This window comes from Alexandromys fortis, unplaced genomic scaffold, assembly GCF_014885135.2.
Source record: "Alexandromys fortis isolate MF-2015 unplaced genomic scaffold, M_Fortis_MF-2015_v1.1 scaffold_82, whole genome shotgun sequence".
Taxonomy (NCBI): domain Eukaryota; kingdom Metazoa; phylum Chordata; class Mammalia; order Rodentia; family Cricetidae; genus Alexandromys; species Alexandromys fortis.
Genome location: NW_026067963.1, coordinates 7,291,433 through 7,315,910, shown reverse-complemented (window position 1 = coordinate 7,315,910; position 24,478 = coordinate 7,291,433). Strand labels below are relative to the sequence as shown.

At 44.2% G+C, this 24,478-nt stretch overlaps 1 protein-coding gene across 8 annotated transcripts in view; it reads right to left on the bottom strand.

The window, feature by feature from the left end:
* Positions 1-24,478, bottom strand: part of Syne2 (spectrin repeat containing nuclear envelope protein 2) — a 292,157-nt gene that overhangs the window by 167,629 nt on the left and 100,050 nt on the right. For all 8 annotated transcript variants that reach the window (XM_050153713.1, XM_050153714.1, XM_050153716.1 and 5 more), the window contains exons 20-36: positions 23,159-23,317; positions 22,686-22,859; positions 21,213-21,347; positions 19,363-19,521; positions 17,214-17,425; positions 16,975-17,065; positions 16,095-16,210; positions 14,884-15,010; positions 13,477-13,634; positions 11,429-11,576; positions 10,026-10,615; positions 6,713-6,892; positions 5,532-5,682; positions 3,682-3,840; positions 3,134-3,295; positions 1,594-1,695; positions 229-429 (exon numbers count right to left, since the gene is read on the bottom strand). In XM_050153713.1, coding sequence (XP_050009670.1) covers positions 229-429; positions 1,594-1,695; positions 3,134-3,295; positions 3,682-3,840; positions 5,532-5,682; positions 6,713-6,892; positions 10,026-10,615; positions 11,429-11,576; positions 13,477-13,634; positions 14,884-15,010; positions 16,095-16,210; positions 16,975-17,065; positions 17,214-17,425; positions 19,363-19,521; positions 21,213-21,347; positions 22,686-22,859; positions 23,159-23,317 — 3,024 coding nt within the window. The remainder of the gene's footprint in view (positions 1-228; positions 430-1,593; positions 1,696-3,133; positions 3,296-3,681; positions 3,841-5,531; positions 5,683-6,712; positions 6,893-10,025; positions 10,616-11,428; positions 11,577-13,476; positions 13,635-14,883; positions 15,011-16,094; positions 16,211-16,974; positions 17,066-17,213; positions 17,426-19,362; positions 19,522-21,212; positions 21,348-22,685; positions 22,860-23,158; positions 23,318-24,478) is intronic.

Here is a 24,478-nt window from a genome sequence, read left to right as displayed (position 1 = left end):
TCCCTCCCTCCCTCCCTCCCTCCCTCCCTCCCTAGAAACTGACTCCCTATTTTCACTAACGACAGAAGGCCAAAAATCACTAAAAGTGTTAGCGGTGCAGGAAGAAATTTCAGTGGTAGGAGCGCTTGCATGAACATGGACTAGGTTCACTCACTAGTACCGTGTATTTTAAAGGAATAAAAAGGAGTGTAACAACAGCTCTGAACACTCTGGGTGGCTGGGCGGTACCTCGAGCTTTGTGAAGATCTCCAGGCTGTCGGAGGGAGACAAGGCGTTCAGGAGGGACTCGGTCATCCCTATCTGGGTCTTGGCTTGGTCCAGATCCTCCCTCAGCTCAGCTGTGTTCCCACTGGGCACGTAGCTGTTGGAGTCTCCTGTGATGAACCTTTTAACATCTCTCATCTTGCTCAGGACGGAGGACTCCATGACCTGAAATCACAAGACGCACGACACCTGCAGTAAGAAGCCCCGTCTCAGCGGCCCTCAGGCAACTGCTTACTACAGAGCAAGCCAACACGCTTCATCCCAGAGTGAAATATGTTCTTATCATTTGCTAAAACTACCTTTAAAAAAAGAAAACAAGAACTAAGGCTGGTGTGGTAGTACGTGCCTTTAATCCCAACAGGAGGGAGGCAGAGGGAGGCAGGTCTCTGAGTTCAAGGCCAGCCTGATCTCCAGAATGAGTTCTAGGTCAGCCTGGGATACACAAAGAAACCCTGTCTCAACAACAACAACAACAACAACAATAGCCAGGCAGTGGGGGTGCATGTCTTTAATCCCAGCACTCGGGGAGGCAGAGGCAAATGGATGAATCTCTGTGAGTTTGAGGCCAGCCTGGTCTATAGAGTGAGTTCCAGTACAGCCAGAGAAACCCTGTCTCGAAAAACAAAACTAGAACAAAAAAAAAAAAAAAAAAAAAAAAAAAAAAAAAAAAAAAAAAAAAAAAAAAAAAAAAAAAAAAAAAAAAAAAAAAAAAAAAAAAAAAAGAAAGAAAGAAAGAAAGGAGAAAATAGAAATCGACATTTTCTAAGACAATAATTGGAATATTTTTCCCCAAATAAATTGTAACTAGCATGCAAACTGATTTCTTACAGCATGAAAGAAAACATATTTTCAAGGACATAAATAAGATTAAAATGTATAGAGATCATTTAATAGTCTTGTCTTGTTTAGAAACAGGATCTTACTACATAGTCCACACTAGTCTCAAACTCATGATCCTCCGGCCGCAGCCTCCCAAGTGCTGGGGTTAAAAGCGTATCCCACATCACTGGCCAGCACTGATGATGTGTCCAGCAGGTGGTGAGCACCTTGTGCACAGACTGAAGATTAAGCAACTTGGCCAGATCACAAAACCAGAAAGTTGCACAGACAAGATGCCACCCGCAAAACGCGAAGAAGGCAAGAGCGCAGTATTCTCACGCTGGATCCGGGCCACGCAACCACTTACGCTGATTCTAAATTTTAATTGCACGTACATAGGTAATCATTCTAATTTCATTTTCTACTGAAATTTAGAATGCGTGGCTTATGGATGCTGTCTTGGGAGGCACGGAGAATCTTCCATTGAGACTGGCATCAAAATTCCCATACCTGTAGCTCAAGTGGCTTCTCGTTACTTTGAAGCAGCAACTGTATGTCAGCCAATCTTCTGGAAAATTCTGAAGCTTGCTCCTCATGGACTTTTAACTCTTCCTAAAACAGAAGTTTTTAAAGAGGAATCCTTTTATTTCATCTTACTTTCAGGCACCTGTGATTATTAGTCGATGTACAGAAACTTAAAGATACTCTTCTAATCTTTCGTTTTTAAATGTTCCAGGTAGTAACAAACCCAAGTGCCTTAGGGGATGAGGCAAATGACAACCAAGGGAAGCATTCTCCTTTCAAGAAAACAGGAAGAATGAGGCTTGTGCCTGAGGCTGTGTGTAGGTTGGAAAACATGGCCAATGTCTTGGCTACGCATGTACAAATTCTGAATGAGCATGCGCCCACTTGGAATCTGGCCCATCGGCTAGCTGTTTTTAATTTTGACTTCACATTTTCAAATAACCTATAATTTAAGACATATCTCAGCTGGGCGGTGGTGGTGCATGCCTTTAATCCCAGCACTCGGGAGGCAGAGGCAAGTGGATTTCTGTGAGTTCGAGACCAGCCTGGTCTACAAGATCTAGTTCCAGGACAGGCCCCAAAGCCACAGAGAAACCCTGTCTTGAAAAAAAAAATTAAAAAAAAAAAGACACATCTCTAAGACCCTTGGAGAAGACTCACTTTATACTGTCCTAAGGACCCAAGAAACGAGAAATCAATGTCATATTTTTAAAACCTTTTCCCAACATGTAAAAATATACATAAATTAAAAATTGAATAAAATACAAGAATTTGGGAGACAATGAGATTTGAAGCATTAGATACATACACACATATTTTGAGACTCTATTGAATCACATTTGATGCCAGCATTTAGATATTTTCTGACCTAGTAAAGCACTGTGCAAATTAATGACATTAAACAAGTAAGTAACCAGAAGAATTCCTAACTGTGGTGTGAGAAGCTGAACTCAGAGCCTCAAGCATACTAGGTACACACTCTACCTCTGAGCTAGCCCAGAGACAGAAACAATTCTTCCCACAGCTAAAAGAGGCAGCTAAGATCCTTTCCCAATGCCAACTTGAGAGCAATGTTTAAAACCCAGCTCTCTTCTTTTTTTTATATTTATTTTTTATTATGTATACAATAGTCTATCTGTGTGTATGCCGAAGGCCAGAAGAGGGCACCAGACCTCATTACAGACGGTTGTGAGCCACCATGTGGTTGCTGGGAATTGAATTCAGGACCTTTGGAAGAGCAGGCAATGCTCTTAACCGCTGAGCCATCTCTCCAGCCCCCCCCCCCCCAGCTCTCTTCTTGTTACAATTCTTCCTCACTGAGGGTCATTGTGCCCACAAGAGCCCTTGGGGTGTCTGTGAATCTGCAAGCATCTGCCTGGACTTCACAGGGCAATCGTCAGAGTTCAGAGCCCTCTCGGGGGAGAGTGAAAGAAATATGTTGTCTCACCAGAACTTTTCAACTCTGCTGCAACAAAGCAAACGAGGGCACGTGGGCAAGGCACCTGCCTTAGCCGGGTTGCGTTACCTCCAGCCTTTCTCTGTCCTCCTTGGTCAGCTGATGTGACTCCACCTTCCTAAGGATCTTCTCAGTCCACTCATCGATGCTGTTTTTTAAGTTGAAAAGTTTGTCCCACAAGGCCAGCGCTCGCCCAAGATTCTCACCGTAGTCCTCTGTCTTCTCATTGACCTGCAGCCCGTTAGTAGAAATAAAGGACACGGGTGTGGAGAACATTGCTTCAGTCACTTGTTTTGAAATAAAATCAAGTCTACCCTAAGTAGCCAATTTGTTTGAGTCATGCTTTCATATCTTATGTTGCCTGCCCTCTCTCTTGCACGCACGCACACACACACACACACACACACACACACACACATCTGGAAGGCTGAAGTTCCATTTGTAATGTCTAACTCTGAGATGAAATTAATTCCTAAGTTACAAATAACATATTACTCTTTTCTTTTGACAAAGAATGCCAGCTTAACTTTTCAGTATCATAAGAATACTAAAGATGCTCTCCCCTAATATCAATTTGCAATGAAACAGAATTTTTAGTCAATGAACTTATCACATACATCCAGCCATCTGTCCACAATAGCATTAGCCTCTTTCTCAAACGGGGGCTCGTCAAAGGTTTTCATTTTATTTAGATGGCATTGTAGGTTTTTACAAATCTGATTGATCCTGTCTACTACTTCTAAATGCTCATTGAATTCTTCTTTGATGGTTTCAATCTGTTAAAAAAAAACAGCAAAAATATGTTTTGACATATTCAAAACATACATACAGACAGAAGCAAGTGGAATGACAATTATATTTTTTTTTATTATTCAACCTAAACAATGACCATAAAGGCCAACAAGATGGATTAGTAAACAAAGGTCCTTGCCGCCAAGCCTCACAGTCTTCTGTTTAATCCCCAGGACCCCGAGGTGAAAGGACAAATGACCCTCCCCCCTCCACAGGTTATCCTTCACCTGTGTTCTGCAACATTCATGCGCGCCCATTCTCTATGTAGATAAATATAAAATGAACAAAGAAGATCACAGCACAAGTGGAAATGTTCTGCTTACCCAATGGACACCTGTTGGAATTAAATTACTTTTCCCTTTAAAGATTAACTTAGGCTGGAGAGCGGGCTCAGCAGTTAACAGCTGCTCTTTTGGAGGACCCTGGTTAGAGTCTCCGCACACACATAGTGGCTCACAACTGCCTGTAACATCATGTCCAAGCGATCTAACAGCCTCTTCTAGCATCTACAGCAGTGGCTCACAACCTTCCTGATGCTGCGGCCCTTTAGTACAGTTCCTCATGCTGCGGTGACCCCCCAGCCATAAAATTATTTCCACTGTTACTCCATAACTGCGACTTTGCTTCTATTATGAATAGTAATGTAGAAATCTGTGTTTTCTGATGGTCTTAGGCGACCCTGGTGAAAGGGTCATAAGTCACCAGGGGTTGTGACCCACAGGTTGAGAACCACTGCTCTGCAGGCAATAGCTATAAAAGTGATATATAAAACTTATATGGAGGCAAAACACTCTCTATGTAAAATTAATTAATTAAAAATCATTTAAAAATAACTAGGAAGTTTAATAAAACCACTTTCTAATAATCAAATGCATTAAGAAGACTACACACCAAACTTGTGACAGCTTGACAGCCCCGTGGCTTAAAGCTCAAGAGCCACTGGGAGAGGCATCATCCGACGTACGGTCATAGAGCAAACAGTATGGTGTATTCCTTTCTACCATGTAAATTCATAGAAAATAATGACATCTAGTGTCCAAAAGATGCTGTTCTCCTCGGCAATACAGAGCGGGGATGAGTGAAGCCAGCAACTGGGGGATTTGGCTGGCTCAGCTTTACAGAAAATGAACACGGGAATTGGAACGCTCTCCTTGACTGTTAGCAACAGAGAGGATCTCCTACAATCTTCATGCTTGCATGGGGCTCACTGGAACAGGAGCGCTTTGCAGTCCTACAGAGGAGCAGTGGGCGATCCTGGGCTCTGGGGAGCCACAGGCCCAGCAGTAAAGCCCAAACACAAGTGACCTGCTACCAACTTGAAAAAGGATTTATTTCTAACTCTGATGATACTCTGGATAAATTAAGATACCTAGTGAAATGGTCACTACTAAATTCTTTTTTTTAAAGATTTATTTATTTATTTGTATACAATGTTCTGCCTGCAGGCCAGAAGGTACCAGATCTCATTACAGATGGTTGTGAGCCACCATGTGGTTGCTGGGAATTGAACTCAGGACCTTTGGCAAAGCGGCTAGTGCTTTTAACCTCCGAACCATTTCTCCAGCCCCCTAGATTCTTTTAGAGCAAGTTTCAAAGGGGATTCATCACACCCTTTCCTGTCAGGCTCATCAGCCAAGTCACCATGCAGGACGGCTCTTTGGCAGGGTGGACTCACCTCTGCCACCTTCTTCTTCAGGTTGTCCCTGCCCATGTAGGAAGCCTGCTGGGAGATGATGCCCTCTTCTTTTTGAATCAACGCTGTCAAGTCGTTTTTAAAATGCTGATACTGTTTCAACAGCTTCAGAACACTTCCACACTGTTCAAGGCTATGCAGGAAACAAGGAGGGAGAAGAGCCTGAAAATAATGCTGTGTGTGCTGTAGAAACAACTCACGAGTCACACAGGACTCTCTCTCCACATGGCTTGGCCCTATTACCAATAATGGTGATATAGCAAACAGATTGTATAAATAATCACCAGATTCGTACCTTTACTAATTATGTAAACATGTTAATACATGTAAGCTTTGGGAGATATACAGGATTGCATGTCAACACACATGAGCTCTGGGGAGACATACAGGATTACATGTTAACACACGTAAACTCTAGGAAATATACAGGATTATATGTCAACACATGTAAGCTCTGGGAAATATACAGGATTACATATCAACACATGTAAGCTCTGGGGAGATATGCAGAAGTCACATCTCAACAGGACCAGCTTTCCGTCTCATCAATCACAAGACCCGTTGGAATGACAGCCCTCCCTAGCATTATCAGAGACTAATTTAAATCAGATATTGCACAACCCACCCATGGGACAATCTATTCCACTCACTCTTAGCTCAACCTTTTTAGAAAGTAAAATAGTTCAGAGAACATGGTGGTGAACTTGGTTGCCGGTACAACTAGGTACGACTGAGTTGTAGAACTTTAAAGGAAGCCCTGATCTATGAAATTAAACTAGATCATACGCCACAGACAGGTTTGATCATGGCTTCCTTATACACAGGTTCATCTGCATACAGGGCATGCTGAAGGGAGGGTGGACAAAGGACCACAAGAGTCCAAAGACTTAAGGGAAGGTGCATGGTGGTGGCTCAGGGGCTTCCTGCAGCAAACAGGTCATATGCTTCCTGAAGGACACCGGGAGGGAAGTGGCCCCAGCCATAGGTGTGGGCACCGCCAGGATGTGCCAGCACTGCACGTGACAGATGGTTGCCTGAGAGCTCCAGCAGGAAGCCCCGTGTTTGCTTCTCTGCGTCCAGGGGACACGGTTCCAAAACACACACTTCAGAATGTTAACTACACAGACACATTTTCACACTCAGAAGCCGTGTGTCTCTCTTACCACTCAGTGAGAGAAGCTTTTGTACTCTCCCACAAGGCTGCTGTATCTTGACACTGTTGAACCACCATTTTCTCTTGGCCGTCTTTGAATTCCGGGAGAGAATTAGCCATTTGTTGTATGCGCATCTTCTCTTCTTCAAATCCATCTAGGTCCTTATCCAGCCTGAGTAATGATTTTTTCCTTGAGTATGGAATTTAAAAAAAATGTATTAGCCAATTGTTGATGTAGTTGATTCAACAAAAAACATGGGAAATGTCAGGATTGGGCTTTCATTGTCCTCATGAGATTAATGACAAAATTAAAGATTCCTACTACAAAGGAATTCCTGAATTTAATCCTTCATTACAGAGATTAGAGGGTTTCTTGCATTACCAGAATACTATTTGGCATTTTAATTAAATATAATAAAGAAACAAAGCCATAAGCAACAACATTTTCCCCTTGTTGAACATATGTACATATGTGTATATGAGAGAAAATACACAGAGCATGCATGTGGAGGACATGTGGAGCATGTGGAGAACACAGGATAGGAACAGATAGGCAGTTGAACTGAGCAAGGCCTCTAAGAAAGGGTGGGGGACTAAGGAGGAAGGAGACAACGGGCCATCACACACTTCGTCTACAAAAAGTTCTCCCGATTAAAAAAGGAGCCACTTAACTAAGGGTTTATCCTGAAAACAAAGCCTGGAGGAAGAACGCCATGACATGAATGTAAACTACAGCTGCCCAGCTCTACCTCCTCGCCTCCAGCTCGCCCTGGAACCCACTTCTCAGCAGCTCTCCATCCTTACTCATCCACCTAAACCGCAATTGAGATTCCTAGCGCCCTGACACTGAGAAATGCCAGCTCTGTCTAGGTCTTCCTCCTCCCCCTCCGCTGGCCAGCAGCGTCTCACACAGATGGTCACTTCCTCCTGGGCAAGGCTCCCAAGGCCCTCTTGGTCTCCCTGAACCCCCAACCTTCAGCTAGCTCTTCCTTATTCCCGTGATCTCTTAGAGTACCCTTGCAGGTACAACTTGGACCTCCTCTGGGGCATCTAAACTCAGTTACTTGGCAAGTTTCAGTCAACCTCACGACTTTAAGCAGCAACTGATGACTCAGAGGTGCATCTCCAGCTCAGACCTTTCTCCTGACGGTATTTATCTTTAAGTCATGTTGAGATGGCTACCAGACGGTCAAATGGGCACGTCAAACCTGTCGTTTCTAAAAAGGAGCACACCTGATCTGTCATTCAGCAGCTGGGAAATGCCAGTCTTTCTCATGTATTAATGGTGAGTCTATTCTTACAGCTTCTCAGGTCAAACCCTGGGAACCATACAGCACCTAAACATTTTTTACCTCACTCCTGGTCCATGTACCATCATCTTCCCTTACCTGGGGAGCAGCTCCTAGGCTCCTGTAGTCTATGTTTGGCATAGCAGCTATAGAAAACCAGTGATGGTTTGAACCACAACATTGCCTGCTGCTTAGAACACTCTAATGACATCCAGGTCACTCAGAGAGGAAGCCAAAGCCACAACACAGCCCCATCCTGCCCTTGACATCCCATCTCCCTTCCCTTCCCCTCGGAGCTATACTGTCTCACTTCCTTGCCTCTCCACATTCACACCTGGGTTTGTACAACGGATGCCTCAGTCTGGAAGGCTCTTCCCCAGGGAGTTACAAGTCTTGCTCTTGTACTTTTTGATTTTTTTTTTTGTTTTGTTTTCTGAGACAGGGTTTCTCTGTGTTACAGTCCTAGCTGTCCTAGAACTTGCTCTTGTAGACCAGGCTGGCCTCAACTCACAGAGGTCCTCCTGCCCCTGCCTCCCGAGTGCTGGGATTAAAGGCGTGCGCCACCACCACCAAGTTTACTCTTGTTACCAGTTTACTCAGTCACCTTGCCACCGCCGCCTCTTCCTCCTTCCCCATTCAGCTCTGTCTCGTCTGGTTTAGTCCTCACCAGCCACACTACATATCCTACCCCTCCTAGGGACTAATGAGCTCTAGAAGAGTGGAGAACTTTCAGCCTCTTTTGTTAATTGCAACACTCCAAATACCCTAAACCGTCAGGCATGGGACATCTATTATTATATTCAGGGTTACACTAATACACAACTGTCATTTATATGCACGTAGCTCTTGCTTCATATACTAATATCCATTACTTTTGGTGAACATATAATTAAAATTTATTGAAGTAATAACTACACAAATGATTAGTTCAATACCTCACTACACACTGGGGCACTCTCAGGATAAAAGTCTCATTGGGCCTGAGGGGGAATTTTGGAGGGAAGGGCATATTAAATAATAACTACTAAGGAACTTGGGTGAACTAAAAACTCCTAAGAGACTACCAAGTCAGAGAAGCTAAAGTGATAGAGTGGGAATGGTTTGGAATATTTATTAAGAAGACGAAGATTCCACAAGAGCAACTCCTGCTAACACCTCAGTGTTTGTGAGCGATCTGGCAGCCATATTCTGAATGCTGAATTAGAATGGCTTGTCTACTGCCACTCTCCTTCAGTTCCCACAATGCCCCTTTAAACTCTGCATGACTCTAACCTACGGGCAGGGCAGGAGACGACCCCAGAACTGAGGTGTACAGGGACACGCGACGGCATGTGGCCTTCAATCACGGATCCTTTCATTTTGTGATGGCTGACACTGTTCACTTGAAAGGAGCAAGAATTCCCTCACACCTGTGCGGGACGGTCTAGATTAGAGTAACTGAGTTGTGAAGACCCACACTAATTGTGGGCAGCATCATTCCCTGGGCTAGGATTACTGTACGGAATCAAAAGCAAAAAGGGACAGGAACACTGACATCTGTGGCTCTCTGCTCCCTGATCGCAGTTGGCAGCTGCCTTGAGCAGCCGCGGCCAGTATTTTCCGCCATGACCCCCTTCCAAACTGGGAGCCAATAATGCTTTCTCTGTGGGGCCTGTTTGGTCAGTATTTTATCCTAAGAACAGGGAAACAGAACTGAGAGGAACAGAGCAGCTGAGTCATATGAACTACGTGGGACATGCTCGGCTTTCACCCTTAAGGGAATGCCACAATACACAGAGAAGAACGAAGGACCCAGAACTTCGGTCCTTCACCAGCGTCTCGCTCCACACCTCCCATGTCCAGGAAAAGCCATACTGCAGAGGGGAAAAAAATGAACATTTTGTAGAGGAACTTTATCAATCAAAAGTTAATTCTCATGAAAAGTCTGTTGAAAGGGATGCAGAACTGACTAACCAGAGTAATGAGATAGGAACAGAAAGATCCAGAAGTATTTGGAAACACGGCAAGTGCCACCGTGGATGTCACCGTTCTTACCGATGTTTCACAGCTGGTGCGGTGGGATCCTTAAGACCGATTTTACTGATCTGATTCTGGATGTCTTGAATATTTTTACAGAGCTCATAATTTCTGGAACTACAAGCCTCCAATAAGGTCTTGTCCTCGGTGAGCCCCTCCTGTTTACTCTGGCCATGCGAATCTGAGACCTTTACTGACAAAGCACCAAGAAGCTCCTCACAGGTGGTAAACTCCCCTCTCTCGGCATCTTTGATGTTTATGCCAAGCATCCTCAAGCGTTCATCCAAAGGCCCGGCCTTCTCTTTCAGCAGCAGGATGTCTTCTTCCACAGCTCCCACGCCCAGAGTACCCTCTGCTGCATTCGTGGCAGGAGGGTCTGCAGGGAGCTTCGCTGCTCTCAGAGAAGCTAAAAAATCCTCCAGAGCCTTCAGGGCATCTTCACTCATCTCTACTTTCTGGTTCATGGTCTCCAGCTGGAGTCTGCATTTCGGCACAATGTCCTGAATTGCACGCTGATCGAGTGTGTGTAAATCCATTGGGACTGAGCCACGCGGCTCCTCTAAATTGGCACACAGTCTGATCTGCTTTGCTATGGAATCTTGGGTATCCTAAGGTTAAAAAGTAAAACAAAATGAAAACAATGAAAAGAGAAAGAGCAGCCCTGGATCGAATCTCATGCACCATGCTCATTCATGTGTGTGTGCACTCACATGTGTTCTCTCTCTCTCTCTCTCTCTCTCTCTCTCTCTCTCTCTCTCTCTCTCTCACACACACACACACACACACACACACACACACATGCACATGTGCATACATGCACACACACAAACACACAGGGCAAAAACTAAGAGAGAACCAAGTACTGACGAAATTTGATCTACAAAAATGTTTTTGAATTTAACCAAAGCTGAATATTTTAGAATCAGGGAACATTTCAGTGGTGGATGAGCTGATGCCAACTGTTTTATTCTAGCACCTTCCTCATGCCTGAATTCCCCAAAGAAAATAAGTACATAGACACACCGCTTCAGAGAAATTACTAACAGGCCAACAGTGAAGTAACCTGTCTGTGACCAGAGGAGTATTTAAAACGGGATCAGGGTTCAGTAAATTGAAGAATATGCCAACTTCAACCTGTGAGCCAGCTGCAGTGTTTAGAAATTTAGGCACTAAAGACATTCCTAAGAAAGGCTTTATCTTGAAATGAAAGAAAATATCCCTTTACTTATTCCCTGGTACCTACTTTAAACTTCAAGGAATAGAAAAAATGAGAAATGAATAGCAAGTTTAAATTATTAAGGTATTTATATTATGGTTTAAACTCTAAATCTCACTATGGTTTTAAAAAAGGTTAAAGATCTTTGAACATCTATAAGCGTCTGAAGAATTGAAGATCGTGTAAGTTATGAAAATTTACTCACCTGCAGATTCTGATAGATGCCATCAACCTTCACGGGATGCAGGTCCTGGACAGTCACTGTGCGGAAGGGCAGATGGGGGCCACAAAGGAGAGCACACTCCTTCTCCAGGGGCAATATGATCTGCAGGGCCATCTCCAGTGACTCCATTCTGCGGGTAAAACAAACCAGATGCGATGGGAAAACAGTGAAAGGCTGTCCCATAAAAACATACACTGCCATTTAGCCGAAAGAAGGAAATGGTAACCCAGTAAAAATAAATATAATGACATGTACAAACCCTCACATTAAAACCCAACCCACAGATCCAAAGTGCCAAAGAAATCAGGCAGGGATATAGCTCAGTGTTAAACTGCCATCCAGAAAGCATAAAGCTCTCCATTTGATCCTCAGTACCAAAATAAAGATAAATCAAAATTTAAAATGTCAAAAAAAAATATTTCCAAGCACACACACACACACACACACACACACACCATTCATTCATCCATTTATTAAGAGACCTGGGTTAACTACCATCCTGTCGGCCTGAAACAACTACAACTCACTTCTCTAGTGCTGATAATTTATTTTGTTTTGTTTTGTTTTGAGACAGGGTCTTACGTAGCCCAGGCTGGCCTTGAACTTGCTTATGTAGCCAGGGTGACTTCTAACCTCTGATCCCAAACCCTAGGATTACAGGTGCACGGCCCTCCATCCACTTTCCAGGGTGCTTAGGACAGGAAGGAAGGCTTTGTACATCAGCGAGTTCTCTGCCAGCTGAGCCACATCCTCAGCCCCTCCGACGTCTCCACTCACCATTTCTCCCCACCCTTCAGTGTGTGCCAGCACCTAAACCTTCTAGAGAGTCTAACAGATGCCACACATAGTGAAAAATTGTTGTTACATATACTACACATTTTTCTTTGGAAACAAAGATTTCTTCTTTGAAATACAAGGATAACAAAGAAATTTAGCTTGGATGTAAGGACTAATAAGTCTCAAAATTATTTTTTGCCATTATGGAATTGTGATTTTCCATACTACAAGTATAATTGCTTTTCAGAAGTATGGAAATAAATGGGGCCCAACTGATAATAATAGGCTCCACTGATAATAATTTAAAATATCAAATGTGTAACACACAGACTCTGAGTGCTGGCTGCTTCCCATGTAAGATGGGAATACGTACTGGGGACACAAACCCCAACCTCATTCATTCGTTCAGTCATTATTTGTTGGTTGGTTTGTTTATATGTGTATGGGTGTTCTGCCTACATGCATGTATGTGTAATATGCACATTTCTGGTGCCCATGGAATCCAGAAGAAGGTGATGAATTCCTTGGAACTGGAGTTACAGAAAATTGCGAGCTGCCATGTAGGTGTTGGAAATTGAATCGGATCATCTGGATGAGCAGCCAAGTGCTCTTAGCAGCCGGGCCATCTCTCCAGCCCCTACCCTTGGGTTCTGTGCAGGACAATAACAACACTGTCAACACTGTCATTTTAAAAATGAAGGAGTCCATATCCAAGGAGAGACATGGCCTTTGAAACTAGAAAATACTCCTGAGTATGACATAACCTCTTTTGGTAACTGCTTCCTTATTGGTTGGTAATCAGAGACCTGGGTGTTAGCAACTTGGCCTCGCCTGCTGCACACCATGTGGTGATGGGACAAACCATTGGCAGATGGGGCCTAGTGGGAGGAAGGTAGATCTGTGGGCATCACTGGAAATGACCGTGAAGGGGATGGGGGACTCCAGCCCCTTTCTGTTTCTATCTGCCCTCAGCTGCTAGTGAGTGGACAGACTTCCTCTGCCAAACACAGCCACCATGACCTTCTCTATCACCATGGTCCCAAACAGCAGGACCAAGTGTCCAGGGTCTGCAGCCTCTGAATATTGGGCCCAAACAAACCTCTTCCCACATTCACTTGCTTTATTTATCACAGAGATGGCATTAACAGAACATCTGTTGTTGGGTTGTGCAAACTACATGAATTTTGATGGCACAGTGGCTGCCTTGCTTACAGTGACTCACACTCTTAGCGATCAGCAAACCTGAGTGGTACCTGGTGTTCAGAAGCTTCTGAAGCTCGTGTTCTTTTTCCTTTAATAAGTCTCTGGCCTGGGCTAGTGCGGGCTTCTCCGTGTCGCTCACCAGACTTTCTAGAGTCAGTGAAGTGGCTTCAAGCTCATCCCAGCGAGCATCGGCGTCTGCTCTGAAGACCTACGTGAAAGGATGAGTCAGTCTGTCAAGTCACCGGTCAGAGGCTCACTTACCCTTCCCTCACATGACGAGACACCTCGCTAACCTGCGAGCAGATTCAGTGCCCCATGTCAAAAGGCATTTGCAACATTCATCAACCATCCACAAATGAACAGGAAACAATGGCATACAACCCTCACTCAGGAGTCAGGAAGAAAGATCAAGATAGAGTCACCTGTCATCAAGCCTGACAGTCTGAATTCTTACACACACACACACACACACACACACACACACACACACACACACACGTACGTATGGGAGCTACAGAGATGGTTCAGTTGGGGAAGTGTCTGCCACATAGCATGAGGAACTGAGTCCGGATCCCCATCACTCAGGTAAAGAGCTGAGCACAGACTGCACTTTTGCCATCTCAGCACTGGGAGGCAGAGACAGGAGGACCTAGGAAGGAGGGTTCTAGGAGCTCTGGGTTTAGCCGAAAACCTTGTCTCAAAAGATAAGGTAGAGAGTGTTAGACAGGACACCCAGAGCTAGCCTCTGGCTTCCACATACATGGGCAAGTACATGTACACACACACATACAAGCACATACATACACACATTCACACAAGTACATACACACAAGCACATGTACACACAAACATGCACACATGCATACACACAAACACGTGTACATATACACAAAAGCACATACACAAAATAACAGGTACTCTATTTTCTCTAAATAAAAAAATTGTTATATTCTAAACTCAAAGAAAACTTGGAATGAACCCTGTTTCTAGATACATTAAAAAAAAATCAATGAAAGGCCAGGCATAGTGGCACACACCTTTAATTCCAAAACTCACAAGTCAGAGGCAGAATGATCTGTAAAGTTAAGGCCAGACTGGTCTACATAGTGAAAAAAAAAACTTGCCAAAAAAAGTGAATAAAATTCATTTATGGCTTACAATTAAACATTTGTACTGCTGGACTATTCACATTCCTTTTCCTGGTTTCTATTTTCTTTTAAAGTGTGTGTGTGTGAGAAAGAGAGAGAGAGAGAGAGAGAGAGAGAGAGAGAGAGAGAGGGAGGGAGGGAGGGAGGGAGGGAAGGGGAGTTCAGAAGAGGGTGATGTCAGACCACTTGGAGCAGGAATCACAGAAGGCAATGAGCTGCCTGACATGGATGCTGGGAACTGAACTTCCATCCTCCAAAGGAGCCACAAGTGCCCCGACCCCAGTGAGGAATGCCATCTTCAGAAATTACCTGCAGCTCTGCCAGCTCACCCTGCAGGCAAGCACTGCTCCTTTCCCTTCCACTGGGAAAGTCAGACGTGAGCCTGGATGTGGTGTCCTGCAGGTGCCGCTCAAGAATGTCTCTCTGTGTATCATACCTGGGAGAAAATGAAGTACAGCATTGCTTAGCATGGGGAAGGGGTACTGGGGGCAGGGCAAAGTACAGTGAGATATGTATATATGCGTTTACATGAAAAATGACACACTGAAACCTATCTGTAATGGTATTTCCTTTGTATTTTAATAAATAAAGCTTGTCTGAAGTTCAGAGAATAAAGCAGCTGCACTGATCAGCCTTACAGACCAGGCAGTGGTGACATTCACCTTTAATCCCAGTAGCCACACTAGTTGCCACAGAAACTGTGGGGTAGTGATGCATGCCTTTAATCCCAGCACTAGGGAGCAGTATAAGATGGGAGGAGACAGTTCTCACACAAAGCCTCATTCTGAGTTTCCTGGAGGCAGGATCGCCATTTCAGACTGAGGTAGAAATAAGAATCAGTAGCTGGCTGTTTTGCTTTTCTGACCTTCCAGTTGAACCTCAATTTCTGCCTCTGAACTTTTATTAAACATGTTACACCTATTTCTTGTTTGCTAACCAAAAATTAAATAACTTTTAAAAATTACTTAATTTAAAAATAAGGTAGAAATATTTTTAAATTACTATCAACTGTGCATGTGGAAATACCCAAGGGATTTCTGCTTAAATTAGGGCCACATGCCAAAATTACAACTAAAGACTAATACGAGTTTGAAAAACACACAACTCCGGCAGGTGAAATGGCTCTGTGAGCAAAGGCACCTGCTGCCAAGCCTGAGGACTTGATTTTGATCCCCAGGGCCCACACAGTGGACGTTGTCCTCGGTCTCCATATACTTGTATCCACCCACATCACGAATGAATAAACATTAAAACCCTTAATGTTAAATAAGCTTTCAAATAACTAATGTTTAATAATAAAAGCTAAATGTTAAAATATCTTAGTAGTTAAAGGTGTCTGCCGCCAAGCACAATGACACGAACTTAATCCCTAGAACCTATATTGGGAGAAGAGAACACACACACACAAATAAATGTATATGTACATATATGTATGTGTGTAACCATGTGCGTGGGTATGTAAAATACATGTCATTGGTGGAAGAGCTTCAGTGGCTCTTCACTGTGTAAGAAGAAGTCACCTTTCCCATAAGTCACTTAGAGCACGGCAATCCTTCCCTTCCTTCTCCACAGCCCTTCCTTCTTGCTGAGGCTTCAATTCTGGTGTCTGGCTAAAGTTCTTAATGGGTTCCATTGCCTAAGCAAATATGCAAAAGAGTAAAGACAAAACCTTAGACACATTTACATAAGAACTTAATGCTCAGAGATGTACCATTGGTTCTTTATATCCAAAATCAGGAGAGAATACAAGTCTCTGATATGTCTCCGCTCAGAGCAAAACCTTCTCACAGGACAGAGGACATTGGCTAGGCCGGCTGTGGTCTTCTAATTGGTAAGGAGGACAGCCAGGTTTCTGATGCAGACTCTAGATCAGACCTCGAGGGCTCAGTCAAGAGCAACAGCCCTGGAAACAGGCATTCCCCATTCCTTCCCAACACCTGCTGCCTGGCACCCTGCATGTTGCCGTACAGTAAATGCCAGTTTCTCCACCTTCAACAATTTTGCAAACTCAGTTCCCAAGGGAGACAAAATACATTCTGCTAAGAATCCAAACGACCCAGTTCATCATAGCATGATGGAGTCGTCTGTGAAGACCACGGTCAGCTTCATCCAACCTCAACAGCAGCAGACACAATTGGTCTTCGGACTTTGTGGAGCAACTGTTGGTATTCTCGGAAGACTGCTAGGCACACTGCAGCTGTGCCGGGCATCATCCTTACTCTTTGAGGGGTGGGCTTCCTCGTGTTTTGTAAAATGGGAAATCTCAGTTAATGAGAACCATCAGATAACTAAACAAACCCTCACGAGAACTGGATGGCTGTACACTTAAGCCTTCTACACTGAGTTTCTTTGTGAACTAGATCCCTGCACCCCCCACCCTCAGACCCCTGCGTTCAACACCTTTTCAGTAGGCAGCTGGTTATCTGGTGTCTCAAGCAGCGCCTCGCTGTGGGCATCCCTTCTGCCATTCTCAGGTGTGGTCAAGGCACCCCTAGGAAAAAAATCACGAGTGCTTATTAAAGTAGAGTAGGGGAATATGGAACCTTAAAAAGCATGAACCATATTTAATGTCGTTTGATTGCACGAAAGGCTTCTTCTAGCTTTGTTCTGAAGCACGGCTCCTTTTACAAGGTACCAACCTCTCCTTCAGCGTGCCTGCCTGGGAGGACTGCAGGGTCACATGAACCTCGGAAGCACATTGCAGAAGTCTCTCTATCTTTTGTTCGTAATCTCCGAGTGCTCTCTTCAATTCCTGTTGACTCTCTGGTGAAGTCAGCTCTTCACATAGCACCCTCAAGACACCCACATGGTGTTCTAGCTGGCAGGCAACACTATCCGGAGAGAAGCAAGCCTACGGGAGGGAAGAAGGCATGATTCGAGCTTCAACAAGGGACACGAGTTCAGAAACTCCAGGTGTGTCTGTGGCTGACAGCATGCTCTTTTATGGACCGTCTGCCATGAGTTAGGTATGGTAACAGGTACTAGGGAAAAGTGATAATGGGAGCCAACCCTAAAGGAGTCCCCAGTTCAATAACCAACATGCAGACAATGATCTGTAGCATTGTGATGTTAGGAGCACACCACCACTGGCCTGCTTCACAGAGGGAGCCATCTGAGTTGGATGCAGAAGGAACGCAGAGCGCTGAGGGTGAATGGAGGACTGGCTTAGATTCTCTGCCCGTGAATACAGTCAAACATCCTGACAAAAGCAAGCTAAGGATGAGCTGTTCAGTTTATCTCAAGGTTCCTAGCACAGCCCGGCACAGCAGGAAGTCAGGAAGGAGTTTCTAGCCCTATATATCAGCCATTCAAGATGGCCCCCATGGGCATGCCCAGAAACCCATCTCCTAGGGAACTCAGACACAAACCTGTCACAGAGATGTCATCTCCACCAGTGATGGAAGATGGCAGGTGGTAAACATTCTGAGAGCACAGGTCCCCTGCCTGCTGTTGGAGTGCTCAGCCTAAGCTGAGACGCTAAAGGGATGTCCGAGAGCCTTCTAAAGAGATGGGGCTGTCCTTGGAGAGGGGAGAGAGCTACCACCAGGACCCAGTAAAATGGGAGCTGGGTTTCGAAAGGCTAGTCCTGGGGCTGGGGCTATTGCTGCATTAGTAGAATTCCTGTCTTCAGTGTGTGATGCCTTGGATTTCAATCCCCAGCCCTGTCCCCAACCCCAAAACAGTGAATTGTTGTGGTGAAAGACGATAAAGCCATTTTCTTCCTAATAAAACAAGGGAGGTGAAGCATGAAGGATGGAAGAAGTGGCTGGACTAATGGAACCAAGCTGCTCGGTCCCCGAGGCTACAGTGGCGGGTGGAGCAGGAGCAGATGAAGACTGCTGAGACAGCAAAGCCATTCGTAACCAAGACGCGAGGAGAGGAGGAAGCAAAGGGTGAGAGGTGAGGCTACTGGTTCCATTCTAGACCCATGATCCTGATGTCCCTGAGGAACATTAGTGATAGCCACCAGTCAGGGGTAGACTACAGAGACCAGGGAAACTCTGCTGGAGAGAAACGCAGGCTCGATCAGAAACAGATGAATAAACAATCTGAAGGGTATAACGTGGCAACTAAGGATGGATGGAAGTGAAAGATGTAGGCTATCCTGTCCAAAACCTAAAACATTTAGGAAAAGAGAAAAAGATGGGGAAATTTGTGAAGGATAATAAAACTACAGCTCCTTTTACAGCCTGTGTGTGTATTTATGCATATAGACACACACACACACACACACACACACACACACATATATTGCTTATAGGTCTCTCTATGTCTGTGCAAGGAAGGGTAACACTGTGAAAGTCACAGAAGTTGGCAGTTAAAAAGAAAAGAGGCCTCAGAGCTATGGAGCACACAAATCCCATCAAAGAGTCAGGGGACCGAAAAGAGGAGGTCCTCAGCTTGGCCCCTAAGATCCTGTATGACTCGATTGCTCATTTTCACAAAGCTCTACTTTTGAGGACCCTGTCTCCTGAAAAAAAACAAAACCAGACAAACAAACAAAAACATCCGCACTACAGCAATAGCTGAGCCAGTTAGGACCAGTCTCGGGAGCAGGAGGTCCCCAGGCATCACAAGAGAAACAGGAAGCAAGAACGGTGGCTGAGATTTCTCAGGTCATGTAGGGAGAAGCACAGGGTCCTGTGAGAGCCCAGACCATGTAAGTGTCGCGTCCACGGGAACGAGCAGGCTAACATGATCTCCTAGGCCAGTCCTAGGCCATGAACTTACACCGCGGTTACCCAGTGAACAGGAAGGCTTACAGCGGTGGGCGTGGGGTGGCTTTACCTCGTGCTCCTTGGCGAGGCCCCTGGTCTTCCCTCGGCGGAGAAGCTTCTTCTCCTTATTTATTTGCTTTTCAAGTTTTGCAATATTGTCTCTCAGCTTTCCTTCTTCAATGTCTATTTTTAGTTGTTGGATATACACAGAAATTTCGTGATGGAGAGGCTGCGAACAACAAAGGGATGTATTAATCACGAGAAGAAAACAGGCTGAACTCCTTTCTACTTACAACAAAATGGCCATGGGAACAAAAGAAGGCAGAGAAGCTTGCAAGGTGTGTTCATTCAACCTCATAACCTTTGGGAGGAATGTTGAAAAACATTCCAGATCCATAAACCTATTTTGTTTTCTTTCTATCAACAACAACAAAAAATGTGTTTTAAACTGTGAAAGATGCTGTTGAGAAAATAAAGGGGAAGCTACAGACCGAGGGGGATACACTCAGAAGGCACATCTGAGTCCAAGAAGATCTACAACAGATGGATGTGTCCTGGATGGGGCTCTGAAGCAGACACAAAGCATGGCAAGGGAGGGCATGAATCTGAGGAAGCACAGGCTTTAGCGACTGCGCCACCTCCATACTGGCTCACTTTCAGGGACAATTCCTGCCCTAGAACTCTCTCAACTACCTCTGTCACAATTCTGTAAAACGAAACTGCTCTAAACCAGAAGCCCATTTCTAAAACGCTTAAGTGGTGGGCATGCACCTTTAACCTCAGCACTCAGGAGGCAGAGCTCTGTGAGTTCCAGGTCAGCCTGGTCTACACATGAATTCTAGGCCAGCCAAGGCTACAGATGAGACCCTGTCTAAAAAACAAATCAAAAATAAATTTTCAAGAAAACCATTGATAGATTTTAATTCAATTACATGGACATCTTTGATCCAGAACCCATTCCCCACTGGGGAGCGGAAAATCTGAGAATGCTCAAGTCCCTTACGGAAGGTAGTGTACCATTTGTGTGTAACCTCACACCCTCTCATACACTGCAGGGCATCTCTAGATGACATATAACATTTAATGTAAATGCTCTGTAAACAGCTGTGTGCTCTACTGTTTAGTGAATCATGGATGGGGAAAGGGCTATACACCCTCAGAATGGACACACGTCTTTTTTCAAATGTCTTTGACCCACAGTTGGTTGAATACATGCACACAGAACCCAAAGATATGGAGAGCTGACTATACTGATTAGATACAAACATCTATTAGCAATGATCATTTATTGAATATACCATCTATGACTTATTTGCAAATCTTCATAACAATCCTGCCAATTAAATTGTGCTATTCCCATTTTACCAGTGAGGTTCCTAAAAGTTTAGGAACCTAGCCAGGGGCATGGCTTCACCTCCACCAAGCCTCTCCCTGTTTCTCTAGGGAAACCTGCATGGGAACATGCTTTACTATATTATCTCAGTCAGAATCCAGCCAGAAACCTAGAAACTTTTCATTCTGGGGATAGTAAATGGCTCCAGGCATGGAAGTTCAGACTAGTCAAACCAAGACGGGAAAGGCAATCTAGAGAAAAGCAACAGGAGAGAGCGGATCCACCCCTGGGCTGGAGGCCTTGGTGGAACCCAGGGAGTCATGGAGTCTCCGATGCTAGAGAGACATGCTGCTGCTGAGATGTTAAGGAGAGGCAGAGAAAATAAGAATGTAGGCTCCCTTCCTCTTCCTCCAGTTGTCTCAGATCTATAAAGCAACGTCCCTGGCTGAGGTAGACACTAGTTAAGGCAGAGCCTGGGAATCGGCACCTCTGGCTGCCTCGTGGAGTAGACAGGGAAGCTGGAATGGCTGGAATGACTAACAGACCCAGGCCCAGAGCCACAAGCCCAAGGCCCACGCTGCTCTCACCTCCCACTTGGCGCGTGCAGCTTGACATTGCTCTTCCAGGTGCAGCTTCGCATCACCTGGGACATTGCACTTCAGCTCTTCAACAGCTTGCAGATACTTGGCCAAACTGTTAGTATTAAAAATTCCTAATGCTTCCTGGAAAAAAAAAAATAAAGGAAATCGGATGATATTGCCAGATTCTTTGAGCTAATTTGCTATGTCTTTAGTCTTTAGCAGGGAGAACCAGAAGGGGAGCTGATGGTGACCATCTGAAAATTTACAGGAAGTATTTAATGTAGGATTTATATGGCAAGTATTTAATACTGTGCACGAGCAATGATGTACCGCCAGGAGGCACCACCACCTCATCCTCCACTCAGAGTCTCACCCAAGGCTGGTCCATAGACAGACGGTCCCACCCCGGGGAAAGAGCTGCAGCAAACAGCTGGAGACAGACTGGCAGGACCTGCATCTCCTCCTCCCAAGCATGCTCTCTGAGAGCAGAAACCTGGCCCAGGTAACCAGTGAATGACAACAAAAAAACAGACAGCTGAGAAATCCACAGAAGGATGGACTCTGGAGGAGGCGATTACAGGGCAGACACTCATTCATCCACACAACACACAGTTAGTAAGCACCTGCTGTAGACACAACACAATGCAGAGCCCCAGGCCCTTCTCTCCCCAGCAGTTATCAAAGCGGCTATGTAGTGAAAGATGACTGAGAACTCCTGATTCTTCTGCCTCGGCTTCCTGAGTTCTGAGATTCCAGATGTGCACCACTGGCAAGTTGTACAGGCTTTCTCTTTCTCTCTCTCCCTCTCTCTCTCACACGCACATATAGAGGGGGAACTAGTTGAAATGAAGATCAAAGGGAGTAAAAAGGGGTGAAGAAAAATATTTTCATGTGTGAAAATGTCACAATGAAAACTATTATTATTCATAATATAGACATGTACACAGACACATATGTATAACATAGATATACACACATAACATAGATATGTACATAGACACACACACCTAGTAACCAATAAAATAAACAGTCCAAAAAATAAAAAACCCACAACAACCAAAATGCTGCAAAACTCTCTTTACACAAAACAATACTATTGGGTTCTTAAGTCATACATAAGTGTATGTCTATGAAAAATTTCTTTTACATTTGCAGAGTTTAAACAAAGTGCCTCTATGCACCTGTTTTCACTTAAATCCTCAGCAAATCTGGGACCCGGGCTGTACTGAATTAATATGCTCATTTTTCAAGTTAAAAAGCCAGAGAAACTAAATTCTTCCCAATCTTGGAATCTGCAGCGCTGTTTGTAGTGTTCTTCGCTTAAATATCTATTTTTATATATATCTATCAGGGGAACAATGTCTAGTAATGGGGAGACTCTGCAAGTTATAGTGACTGCACGTCATTCTGTGAAGGAAGCATCCACCTTCACCATGGGGAGCTGAGGATAACTGTTCCCCATGGGAACACACTTCCCACCTTGTACTTCGTGACCAGTCCACCAGGGCGCTCCCTTTGCCCAAGTAACTGCTGGGCTTTCGTGATGTGGGACTCAAGGTCCTTCTGTGCCTCTTCCACCTTTAGCCTCGCCTCTAGCTCCTGGGATTCATCAGTTATGTTCTTACACACCGCAGACAACTCTACCATGGTGATCTGTGAAGGCAAGGGGAAAAAAAAATAAACTTCTCAAGTGAACAGCTGAGCCGACTTACTAACTCCCTAAGTTTCCAATCTTTTTTATTCTAGAAGCAGTTTATATTTTACAATTAAGCACAGAAACGTACAATTGAAAACATCTCTATTTTCCAATATGCTCTAAATTATAAGGAAATAAAATATAATGTAAAACTAATATTTTAAAAAATATTTCCAAGATTTGGGCCAGATCTTCCCTCTTGGCCCACTTGGTTCTAAGCAATAAATTCATGAAATAAGAAATGTTAACCGGAGACCTGGACTCCCTCCTTGGCTTCTTGAATCTTTGCCTGAAGCCCAGCTCTGAGGACATTCTGGAAGGACTCCAGGTTCGAAGCACTGTGAACGTCCATCTGTAGAGTATCTTCAGTTCTGGCCAGAAGCTCCTCATACATAGAGCCTTTAGCGATTAGAGGCTATAAAAACAAATCAGGGATCACAGTAAATCGTCAGCCTCTAAGCCACACGCTAACCTTATATCAGCAAACTGGAAAATGGTAACCGTTAATTCAGAATGAGGCAGGCTTGTATTCTAAAACAGAAATGTTCATTTTGATGGGTTAGGGTTGTGGCTCAGTTGGGAGAGCTTCCCATGCATGAAACCAAGTTCTATCAATTGCACCGCATAAAATCAGGTGGGTGACACATGGCTGCGATTCCAGCACTCGGGCAGTAAAGATGAGGGGATCAGAAATCTAAGGACATCCCTGGCACACAGCAAGTTCACGGTCAACCTGGAATTCAAGTGACAGTGCCTCAAAATGTAAACAAACAAACAAACAAACAAACAAATAAATAAATAAATAAATAAATAAGGGTTGGAGAAATGGCTCAGAGGTAAGGAGCATTTGCCGCTCTTGCAGAGGACCTGAATTTGGTTCCCAGCACCCACATCAGATGGCTAATAACTGCCTGTGACTATAGCTCCAGAGGATGATGCCCTCGTCTGTCATCACAGACATGTGCTCAACCCACACAGGTGCATACACGCACGTGCACACACACACACACACGCTCACACACAAATCTTGCCGGGTGGAGTGGTGTATGACTTTAACCCCAGCATTCAGGAGACAGAAGCAGGCAGACCTCTGTGGGTTTAAGACCAGCTCGGTTTATATAGTAAATTCTTGGGTAGCCATGACTACACAGAGGAACCTTATCTCAAAAAAAAATTAATGATTAAACAAAACACCTGAAATATTATATGAACACAATGATTCTGACAAGACCTTTTATAGAATACTCTTCATAAACCTTCCACTAAAATAAAAACTAGAACTCATACAATGCCAAAAGGAGGAAATCAGTGGGAAGAATACGAACTTTTGAAAATAAAATTGTTCTTAGTCAATTAAGGACCAAGTCAATAAAGAAAAATTAATAAATTTATTAGAGAAAATGACTACAAAAAAATCTTTTAAAACTACATTTTATGCAACATAGGAAAGTAAATTCCAGATGGACCAGAAAGTGTTATGTAAAATATAAAGCCTCAATGAAGAATGAATTCTCCAAGAAAATTCAACCTACTGCCTGGAAGTCTTTCTACTTCTTCCTTTCTTTTTCTTTTTTTT